The following is an 11,995-nucleotide window of genomic DNA, read 5'->3' as shown; positions in this document are numbered from 1 at the left end:
TCAATAAAACTTTCTTAGGCCTTTGTTATGGCCTTGGTGATATGATAACAGTTGCTTTCAGTGTTACTGGTTTTTAATTCACAAATAGCCCAAATTATTTAGATCATTAGTTTCACTTATCAGTAATGTAGCCTTTTAGATGCTGCCAGAACAACATTTAAACTGCCTCACAATTTAATAACCTAAAATCCCAGATGCTTTTTCTCCTCACAACAACATATATTCCTGTTATAGCGCCAGAGACTGCTTAGCAAAAGTTGTTAAAGTGTGTGTAGCATATTAAAATCCCCCGTGTGAGTGTTAGTTGTGTCGCTGTCCTAAATCGACCTCTCCCAACTTCCACATCAACAAAAGCTTTCTCTGTGGAGCAGAGACTCAACTACTAGATCTCAAAGTCCACGTTACTACCGCCCAGGGGCAGTCACTGGTCAATACACACACTCACAGTGTCAGTCTCACTCTCCTATTGGCACACATTATAAACTCTCTGTGTTGTGATTGGCTGGTTTTGGTGCCGACACTGTCCTGTGCAGGATTTGACAGAGAGGTGTGGACTGCAGGAAGACAAAGGGCACTGTGGGACGTGGAACAGATATCCACTTGCTTGAGGGGCTGCTGTGCTGTGTTCTGCTGTGTATCACCTTACCTTACATAATTGGGTCCATACGAGCACCAAATGGCGCTCGCTGTGGCGCCCGGCAGACATGGAGGGCAGAGTTTGCCAGAGGAGGATGTCACCATACTGTCCTCTGTCTCTGTGGACAGAAACGGACAAAACTGACTCATCTGGGTCTGAGGGGCTTCGGTCTTCACTTCCTCCTTCTGTAAAACACAATGGTAATTGGTAGTAGTGGGCGTGTGTGCATCTGGTGCAATAACCCCCCCACACATTACACCCTCCACCATCCAACCCCACTCCTCTTCATTTACCCAGCCCCCACCCTGTTGAAAGCTCATTAAAAGACCTGCTGTTAATGAGCTAGAGGGATCATAGAACTTCATTTTCATCCGATTGGGGGTGGGGTTAAGGCCAGAGATGCTGGTGCAGAGGTTTTGTATGCCCTTAAAATGGAGTCAGCAATTATCCCAACCCCTTGACACTCCCCACCCACCCCGCTCTGCCTCCTAACATGCCCACAAACAATAACCAAACTGCCCCTCCTCTATTTAGTATCCTGAGAAAACCTTGTCGCCCGTGTCCCATCACAGCTCGCTGCACCCATCTCACAACCTGCTGGATGAGTGACACCAACTCACATGCATCTACACACACACCTTCAGTTTAGCACACACACTCGCATACACAAACTGTTGGAATTTCATTACAGCGTTTCCAAACAAAGCCAGTAACATCACAAGGATGTAAACAAGGAGTGAGGGTCCCTAATCCAAACACTCACATTAAAAATTAATAAGTCAGCGCTGACTGTGGTCCTCAGAGGAATGACCCACTCTGACTAAGACAACATTCTGGTGAGAAAAAGACACTTAAAAATAGTTTCAAAGCTTTGTTCTGAATTCTAGAAGAAGAAATAGGGAAAATATGTTGGGGGAAAGCGACCACAAGCAGAATAAGACTCCACAACACAACATATTTCTCCCAATTCTTTATTGAGGCTCTTGAAGAGAAGGTGAATTACAAAATGGTGTCAAGTTTACAATGACAGCGGATCTACACAATAGCCAGTGTTCAGCAGAAATAAGATGATGCAAGGAGTGGAGGCAGTTAATAATAATAATATTAATAATAATAACAACAACAAGTATAGCAACTGCAAGCATGTCAATCTATGTACAAAATATTATCCCTGAACAGTTACACTGCAATCATTCTTACCCATTCATCACACAACACACACAAGAAATTGTATTCCCTGACATGAATGTAGAAATCAGATATGGTCACACGTATTCATCACAGTAGTTAGGACAAACATCGGCATCACTTTACTTGAAAACTTTGTCCTGTTTTGTTTTTGTTGTTAAATTAGCAGATTTCCTCTTGCTTAACTTCCCATTGATCCTCGTCGGCAGGCACACCTGCCAGAAGCACGACACGGTGATTATGACCTGCTGAGTCATGCTCTGGACACAAGATCACAGGAGAGGGTTCAAGTAGAAGTATCACCTGAGGATTTATTCCCCCTCCAGTATGTACACACAAACAAACCCATTCACGCAAACTCTGCCAAGTGCTTCCCACAAACTCCGCTAGCTACTCCTGCTCCTCTCAACCCTGTATGTCAGCAGTTACACAATCACCAACATGCAGCATCCATAAATTAGGAATAATTCAAACACAGTCAACAAAAAAGAACAGTTCAAATGGCGGCAAAAACATGCACAAGCTTAAAGCAGTCCGGCACTTTACAAATGTAAACAATGAGAAATTACCATCACAAGTACAAATAGAGAAAAATAATGACACCCGTTTCACATGAAGGTAAAATTGCGTATGCATAGAAAACAAACCATGGATGAAAAGAAACACAGCAGTAGATGAGACTTTAAAGTCTCCTTATTCACATTTATAAAACTAGAAAACAGAAAATCATCCATACATACTGTCACAAAGTCAGGATCCCGATCTTACCAGGTTCCGTAAACCCTGTAAACATTACGTTAAGTGACAAGTGTTGTGACAACCAAGCGCCTTTAAAAAGGAGTCTGACAAACTGCAGGCAGACAGTGTTTGGATTCATTTGACCCATGTGGCTGTTTGAACATCTTTAGTCTTTAAAAGGTCTTCTCAAAAGAAAACCAGCAACAGCTAGGAAACACAATAAGACCTTTCTCTTTTTGCTGAAAATATATTAACATCATTCTATTGCTCAGCATTTATTTTTTTTAATATAATCTCTTTCTTACATTATCTGACAGTAAATATCTGTCTCCACCTGTCCGGTGGGTTGCCAGAGAAATAAATCACTTGTCTTTGCATCCTGCACTGCAACATGGTGATCGGTTTCCTGTGTCTGTGTGGACTGTGGCGGTTCACTTCCTGTTCGAGAGCGCTGGTAATCTCCCTGCTGAATGTCATAGCCTTGTTTTTGCTCTGTGGTCTAAAGAACTGTAGGCACTTAGTTTCACCCAGCAGCTTTGCATACGATCATGAACACCGGGGCTGCAGATTCTTCTTCAAACTCCATTCCAGTTCAACTATCCATTCAATGATGGGGGGAATTATTTTATGATAACTCAAATCCTACACAGTGCTATTTGAAAGTCAATTAGTGATTGAGAACAGCTGTCATGGCGTAGAAGTCAAAGCTAAGCTCAACTCTGCGTTGCTCTCAGGTGGCAGGTCAGACACTATGGCTGGACTCCCCCCTCTTTCTTCCACAAACTCCTCTTGGCTCAGCACCTCTTCCATCTCCATGCCTTTCACCACATCACTCTGAACTCCGCTCTCCGTTTCTATCTGATCCAAACTGGCTTCATCCTCCTCCATTTTCACCACCACTGTATCTCCGTCAGCTTTCATGGCAGCTAAAGTGTCCGCAGCGCTGGCTTGAGCGTACGCTCCGACGCTGGCATGGCTCAGACCGTGGACCTTCTTCAGGTGTTTCTCCAGAGTGGCATAGACGGTGAAGGGCACGGAGCACAGCTGGCAGAGAAAGGACGCCTTGGCCCCCTGCGCACCGTGAGTCTTCATGTGGCGCGTTAGCTTTGAGCTCTGGGCGCAGGCGTAGTTGCAGAGGCCGCAGCGGTAGGGTCTCTCCCCGGTGTGGCTGCGCCGGTGCACCGTGAGGTTGCTGCTGTTCCTGAACTGTTTACCACAGTACTCACAGGCTTCGTCTTTCTTCTTCCTACCAGCTGATCCGGCAGCAGTGCTGTTGTTGTTTCCTCCAACACTCCCTCCAACAGTCCTCCGCTCATTCTCCCTCTGCCACTCCTGCACCACCTCGCTGACTTCGTCTGAGCCCCAGTCCGTCTCCCTCTCTATGATCTCCCCTCTTTCGCTCTCCCACTCGCCGACTCCTCGCACTCTGTCGCTCATCTCGGGCCGTTTGGGCGTGCAGTTTCCGCTGGCGATGCCGCTCTCTCCGCTGCCGCTCTCTCCGCTGCCCCCGGTCTCTCCACTCTCCAGTGAGCTTTCGGAGGGGCTGGCGCAGGGTGAGGTGTGCTGAGCCTCCCCCTGAACCTCTGCCTCCTCCTCCCCTCCCTCGGCCCCCTCTCTCTGGCGCTGGTACAGCCTCAGCAGCTCCCTGTCCGGCGGTCTGACCTGCGAGGTCAGCAGCATCAGGCCTGAAGCTATGGACGGGTGTTTGGGCAACGTCAGGTCTAACTCGGGGGCCCTCACCTCTGCACCCACCCCTCCCTTCCCCATGGCGACCCCAGCCGGCTGCATTTGTAATCTCCCTCTCATCCCATGATCCCCTACGTCGTCCTCCGTCACGACCATCTCCAATGACTCATATCTACTTCCTGCTCCCCCAGCGTCCCTGTGATGGTTCCTGATGTGCCGTGCCAGCTGCCCGCTCTGGGAGAAGGCCGTCCTGCACACTCCGCAGTGATAGGGCCTGTCGCAGGAGTGGGTGCGGCGGTGGGCCGACAGGGCGCGAAGGGACAGGAAGTTCTGGTCACACAGCTCACAGTGGTGGTCAGACTGGAGGCCGCTGTTCAGAGTAAAGGGAGAAGCTGCTAGTGGAGAGGAAGACGGAGACAGCAGCAGGCCTCCGGGGGAGCTGCCCATGGTGTGGTTGTTCCCCTCTGCGAGCTCCCTGAGCCACACTGAAAAGTTCAGAGCCTGCATGTTACTGATGGAGGAGGAGGGGGTGTGTGTGGGGGTGTGTGTCTGACGGGAGCGACTGAGGCGCAGGGCGTTGGGCTGAAAGGCAGAAGCGAGAGCTTGGCTCAGGTGGCGAGGGTCCAGAGTGGCTGCGGCAGGCTTGTGCCCTCTAAGTCCTCCTCTTCCTCCTCTCATGTCTGTCTGGTCCTCCTCGTCCACTTGGTAGATGCTGAAGGAGTGTGTGTGCTGAGCGTGCTGTAGGAGCGCCCAGGCCGATGGAAACACACCTTCACATTGCTGGCAGGTGAAGTAGGAAGGCTCCTCAAACACTGAGAAACAAAGAAAGACAACATTGAGTTTTCAATTTTAATTGATGGTTGTCAGTATAAAGAAATGAAATGCTTTTTTTTGGAAGCGTTGACCTCCAGTGAGTAAACCAACAAGGTACATTCATAGAGCTTAAACCTGCAACTTTGTGGGGCATTCAAAATGTTGTTTGGCGAATTTAGCAAAAGGTAGCCTTTTTACACATCCAGCAACATTAATATTACTTAGGAGGTGTCACTGTGTCCACCTGATGAATATAGTTGAATATTTTCTCACTCTTTAGCAGCTAAATGCTCCACTGTTCAAAAGTGGCAGGTCACTACCGGTCTCCATCAGTCTGTCTGGTGAGGAGCAAGTAGGGTGCCGTGTGTTTTTAGAACTTCTTTGCTGAAAACAGATGTCTGCTCTGGGTGAATACGATGCAGCGACAGAGGAAAGAGTACAATTTACTAAAAAGTTTTAAAAACTGAACAGTAACATGACTAAAGCATGGTTAAAGCCACATTTACCAGAAGAATAGTACATGCACATTGACTCAGATGAATAGATAAGGAAGAGGAAGGTGATATAAGTTACTCCACAATAAAGAAAAAGTGAGTGGTAAATAACGACCTAAAGCAGAATAGAGAAAAATAGAGAAAAAAGGCCAACAGAAATGCAGTCGTGTCGTAAAGTACATCTGGAGATATTTTTATATGTGGATAGCTTTGTCTCCTAACCGAGAGCCACTCTCCAATTAAGCTGCAAATTGCTAATTAGCAGAACGTAGAAAATGAACGCTTTATGCAAATCAGGCACTGACTCAGCCTGCTTGACAAATGAGGCCTTTCTGCATAAATCAAAATTGGAGAGAAGATCCCTAAATTGAGGGGGGAAACAGTTCTTTTTTTTCCTTTTGGAGAGGTTCAAAGCGGACTCTGGTATAAGCCTCTTTCATGTTTCCTCAAGTCAAATCCTTCTGTATTTTACTGGAGGGGGGAGGAGAGTGAAGATGAAAAAGAGAGCAACTGTTTCTTTCTCCTTTCCCCCTCGCCCGCCCTTCCTCTGTCTGGAGACAAGAGGAGCTGTGGTGTTCATGTCCTTTAACCTAGCCTGAGGAGAAACCCAGGAGAAGTTGAGATACTTCTTTAAAAATAGGGTGAAGAGAGAAGGCAGGAAACGAAAGAGAGAGAGAGAGAGAGAGAGAGAGAGAGAGAGAGAGAGAGAGAGAGAGAGAGAGAGAGAGCGCGAGAGAGAGAGAGAGAGAGAGAGATAGGTAGGTAGGTCAGGGCACAGGAGATAAAAAGAAAATGAGATAAAGAGATTATAATGTAGTATGGGGGGCCAAGAGACACCATCAAAATATGTCACCCCTTTGGATTGTACTTGAGACCCATCCTCCAACCCCGGCTCTCCTCACCCAAAAGCTCTCTGCTCCCCCCCAAAACCCTCCAAATCTTTCCCTGGGGGGGGGGGGGGCTTTTGTCTCGGGGTCCTGGAGTGAAACACAATACCCAGCCGGTTTCTCTTTCCTTCCCACCTCGCTTTTTTTTTTTTTTTTTTGTAAGGATTCCCATTTGGCCCGGGGTAGCACTTGAATATTAAGCAGAAGCAATAACTACTAATTAAAAATGCAGATTGGCTGGGAGCACTAACGAGCAGCAGGCAGAATCTCTTTTCCCTTGGGAGGCAGAGGGAGGAGAAAAGAGAGGAGGGGGGAAGAGGGGAGGGGGCGAGAAATTGAAAGAGGGCAAAGCGAAAGTGTGTTGAAGATGGGGGGGAAGAAATAAGGGGGGGGGGGGGGGGGTTAGAGATGAGAAAAAAAACAAAACAAGGAGAATAAATAAAAAGGAATGAGACAGATGCACGAGGATCTGCGGTAATCCACCCCGCTCCCTTTTCTCCCCCATCCTCTTCTGTCTTGAATGCAGAAAATAGATGCAGGACTTTTCTGTCGTGGGATGACTTACTCTTTCAGTCATCTCAGAAGCTCAGTTTGCCTCCTCAAAAACAACAAGACTTCTTATTACTGATAAAGCTGTAAGTCGCCCAATTAAAACTGTCCATTTGCTACTTAGAATATATGAACTCAAACTTCACATAAAAAAAAAAAAAAATCAAATCTGAGGAGATAAAACTGTAAAAGCTGGAGGAAATCGCAATTACCAACTCCCAACATATGCAACCTGCATAAAACTTTCCTTCAAACTTATCGGCTTTTTCCTTATTCACAAGCTGTCCTGATCCTTCCCCCTCGCCGAGTGCACGTGTTAGGTTTGTTTTATAATCCTGCAGGCACAAAATTACCAAACTTCTGTTCTCCGACATACAGAGCGAGAGATGAAAGACTGACTGAAATAGAAAAACAAAAATGAGGTTGTGGACAGACGGAAATGGTGCGTGCACCAGTCCCCTGAGCGTTACACAAAGGAAGGAACTGCAAACGTGTGTCTACATGACAGAGAGGGTTTCAAAATGTGCAATGGGGCACTCATATCTACCCTGAGCGTGCTGCAAGACGCGCTGTCCATCTGCAGACATTTACAACATCCTGCATACGCCCCTATTCCACTTCAGAGATACAACGGTAAACTGAAATGTATCTGACCTGAGCAGGAAAAAAACTACTATCCTCCATATCAAACACAGCAGTTAGCCATCAGATGTGATATTCAAAAGGATTATCATTTAGAATTCATGAACTGCTGATTGACTTCCACCGTGATATATTTGGCATGACCATCACAGTGGCCGCACTCTTCTTCTCTCGGAGGAACAGCAGCAGAATACGTGTGAAAGAGATCTGCAGATGTCTGATACATAGAACTACAAGAGAAGGATGGTAAGGACAACATGGGAAGAAGAAAGAGAAAAAGATGCATAGGATGAAGAAAAAGGAGCAGGAAGGAGGAGATTCCCAGGAGCTCAGGTGGCTCGGCCCGGGGCAGAAGAGAGGGAGATGGCAGAGGAGTTGCACATGATGCAACGTCCTTCATTATAGTGTCATGACAGCGAGGAGAGCTGGAAAAAAACAAACTTGCATCCGCTGCTCTGACCATTTCATCTTGTGGCACACGACTACAACCATCATCTGCCATAAATCAGTGAATCGTGCTCCTGTGCTGGAGGATTTTGTCTCAGTCTCTGTTGTCCAGGGTGTAGCGCAGGACAGAGGGAAACATGTTTACCTGGCCACTCCACCTCAGAGACTGACAGTCAGGGAGATGAGGAGGAGCTCAGGTGCTCCGTGTGGGGCCCTCGGGGACCCTGGGTGCCCTCTGAGCGCTCCTGACGCCTATCCTTTCCACACAATTAGCCTGTGCGTCACTAACTCAGGCAGGTCTGCTAATGGCAACGGCTAGCTAATGAGCTGGACTCGGGGGGAGGGGGGGGGAACAGTTGTTAAATGCAGAGGATGTTAGTTGAAGAAAAAAAATATACAACAAAACAAAAAACAGAGTCACTAATTAGCAACCTGCCTTCTCGTTGTGCTTCAACGTGAACGCTCACCTGCTTTGCTGTGCTCCGCCTTCACCCTCACGCCGGGCTCCTCCTCCCAGGCCCCCCTGCCTCTCCTCAGCTCGATGTAGCCGGGCCCCAGCTCGGCGTTGGCCCCGCGGTGCTGCGCTCGGTTGGCAGGTGAGGGGGGCGTGGCGTTGGCGTTTGGGGCTTGGTTTTGGGAACGGCAGCCGCCCTGTTTGTGCTGGATGAACGCCAGGATGTGAGCGAGGGGAAAGGCCCGACTGCACTGTCCGCAGGTCAGGAGGTCACGACCTTCACCAGGAGCTCCGACCTGTGGAGGAGGAAGAGGAGGTGGAGGAGGAGGAGGAGGAAGAAGAGGAGGCCGGACGTCTGATGGAGGGACGCCATCCGCCATATCAGTGACATCTGAGAAACACAAGAGAAAGTTCAATTAACAACAGAGATAAGACGTATTTACTTACTTTAAAGCCACACATGACCAGTACAGGCATTTCAACACTTTCCCTTTAGTGTGGACATCATTTTTCATTGTTTAGATTTCAAGCAAAAGTTTTAGCTGTGAATGGAATTTTGGTTTTTGAAATTCTCATTGGATTTTGTACTTTTTGTTGGACAAAACAAGACATTTAATATCAACTTGGTCTTGCTGGCCTTTTCCACTCTGATATTTAACAGAACAAACGGTTAATCTGAAATAGAATCTGTATATTTATTGCAACACTCTCTTCATTCAGTGTTTTTCACCCTTGTCTATCTATAGTCCATGGGTGTAATTCATCATTTCCATGCAGCGTACAGTTGGTGGTGTCCACAAACGAGTGGTTGCTATGAAGCATATTACTCGCAGTCTTGAAAGAAAACACTTCTACACACATCACCTTTCTTTTAGCCATATCACTTAAATGCAGAGGGATCAATCAATACCAAACCAAATCTTTGACATTATTCTCCCACTTTCTCCAAAAAAAAATTAACATTTACAGACCCATACGAAAAAGATCCACATTAACTTCAACAGAAGTGTGATATTAATTTGGATTTCTTCTAAGGAGCTTCTGGCCATGCTCTTACAAATGAACAACCCAAATAAGAAAAAGCTCTGTTAGACCTCAGTAAACTAACAGGCGTGGTGATTGCAAGTGCTAGTTTCAGTTGTAAGCTCCAAAGCAATGAGGACAATCTGCTCAGCCAACACTGACCACTTCCTTTAACCAACCCAAAACAGATCCGCTCGCTCTCACTGCTGCAGAGAGGAGCCGAGATGCCCATCTCAGCAGAAACATCCAACTCAGATTAATTTGACAGTCTTCATGTGCTCACAAGTGAGGTTATGGATTTAAAGACACAACATTATGACCAAAGCTTTCACCTTTGAGTCACAAACATAACTTGCCCTGCCAGCCACAGACAGCGGGAGTTTCTCAACAGGAAGTGGATTGCAATAAAATAAAAAAACGACTGAAGGTGTTTGAGATAAGAGCGGCCCCTGTGTGTGCTCAGAAACATACATAACAGCTCATCTGATTCAACAATCTGATGAATATCAATAAGTTAGAGCGAGCACTTTGAAATGCTTCCAGTCTGCAGACAGGTGTATAAGTTAAAGCAGTGGGAGGGTTCAGTGTTACTCAATGCGGTCAAGGGCACACCTTGATGCCTCAACTGGATCCACCTGCCCCCGCGAGGCCGGCAACCATACAGGACAGGTACAGACAGTACAGTCTGAAGACGGATCTCGCCAGTTGTTAGTCAAAAATGTCACCTTTCCTGTTTCAGGGCTGCGATGTTTGTGCAGACTTGCAAGGCGCGGTCACACACACACACTCTCGCACACACACACACACACATTAGATAGAGTTGAGACAGGGCCTGTGGTCACAGTAGACACGCACCACTGGCCTCCAACTGTAAAAAAACAAATGGTGTCCAAGTGTCTCTCTTATATCCCTTCAAGCATCACATGTTTCTTTTGGAGCTCCACTGTTCTCTTTATGTTTAAAAAGTCTGAATTGTATCTATTATAGGCCTACAGTAGTTTTATTTAAAACATTATTTTAATTTTCTAAATATTTCTATATATTAATATATAGAATAAAGCGGCATGAATCCAGGATTTGAACAGGTTAAGAGTCAGTGGAGGGAAACTGCTGCACAGAAGCCAACAGAGACCGACCGAGAAACTTGATCATGGTCTAACCTGAGATATTAATCATCGTGTTCGGACCTGTAGCCTCTGCTGAAAACAGCGTGCCAATAAACCGGTCCTTCCTCTATGAGCAAGACTGCAGCAACAGTACATGAGGACAAACATCACAAGAAAAGATGAGCCCTTATTTAAATATTTAGTTAAAAGGAGATTAAAATACATCCACATAGGCTTGATTGAGGTCAATGTGTACACAAATATACTTTAACCCCGTCATGGATGTTTTTTAGTTTCTAGATTAAATAAATAAGATCCATAAACAGCGCGGATTTAAAACCATGCGCGTAAACCAAATGAAACTAACCTGTGAGCTGAGTTTATTTTTAATTTAACCTTAAAACAACAACATAACATCCGCATGTGAGCCGTTTCAACGTACCCACACACCGCTGCTTACCTTGGATTGCAGTCAGGTGCTGCGGTCTGCTCCCAAGTTTGCGCCTGGACATCGCGTTTGGCGTGTGGCACCTTCCCGAACCACAAACCCTCCAAAGCAAAGATCCGCCTGCTTCGATAAGTTGACCGAATCCCGACCGGGGGGACAGACACTGAGACACCGGCTGGCCTCTGCTTCAGATCGCACTGAAGGCTGCGTTCAAGTTCACGCGTCTTCCCCGCAGCAGGCGGACTGTAGCACCGCCCGCCCCGCGACCCTGACCCCGCCCTCCTCGGGTAACACACTCCTTCTTTCACTTTAAGGCTTGTTCTCTTTTACGCACTGTTTTTGTTTCAATCAAGGTTTTCACATCCGATAGATAGTGGGAATTCACATTTAGTTCCTCCACAGCAGCTCAGAGGAACTACCTGGTTTGGTTTCTCACAGGTGTCTCAATTACCAAACTAGTGCTATGCAAGCTCTCATTTCTCTTTTTCTTGTTGTGACAGTTTTACAGCCGTAAAACCACAGCAAAGTGTCACAAAATGCCTTGAATTGAGTATTACAGATGGACAGTGAGAAGAAGCAGTGAAGCATCTTTCGCTGAGAGACTGAGATTTGTCGCCACCTACTGATGGGAATACACTGAGAAAGTGAGCTTTTACTGATGAACTGTCTGCTTTTAATGTCGTGCTTCCTAGTGGGAGCCTTTTATTAGTCCTATTTTGTTTGTTTCGAAGTGTTTTTTTTACTAGGGCTCTCTGTATTTGTCAAAGTGTAAGGCTTTCATTCACATAACTGATATTATCCGTTAGCTGCGGATACAAATAAGATATTAGCTGCTTGTTGTTCAACAAATGTATTGAGCAAAGTAGTCCCGGGATAATAAAAT

General features: G+C 46.4%; 1 protein-coding gene across 1 annotated transcript; it reads right to left on the bottom strand.

The window, feature by feature from the left end:
• Positions 1-1,594: 1,594 nt before the first annotated feature.
• On the bottom strand, positions 1,595-11,313 carry znf296 (zinc finger protein 296). Its single transcript, XM_034229446.1, has 3 exons — positions 11,125-11,313; positions 8,549-8,926; positions 1,595-5,061 (listed from the first exon to the last, which is right to left on the bottom strand). The coding sequence occupies exons 1-3, from the start codon at positions 11,174-11,176 to the stop codon at positions 3,251-3,253; spliced, it is 2,241 nt and encodes a 746-aa protein (XP_034085337.1). The 5' UTR covers positions 11,177-11,313; the 3' UTR covers positions 1,595-3,250.
• Positions 11,314-11,995: the final 682 nt, after the last annotated feature.

The sequence above is a fragment of the Gymnodraco acuticeps genome, unplaced genomic scaffold, assembly GCF_902827175.1.
Source record: "Gymnodraco acuticeps unplaced genomic scaffold, fGymAcu1.1, whole genome shotgun sequence".
NCBI classification, from domain to species: domain Eukaryota; kingdom Metazoa; phylum Chordata; class Actinopteri; order Perciformes; family Bathydraconidae; genus Gymnodraco; species Gymnodraco acuticeps.
This window is presented reverse-complemented; position numbering and strand designations above follow the sequence as displayed.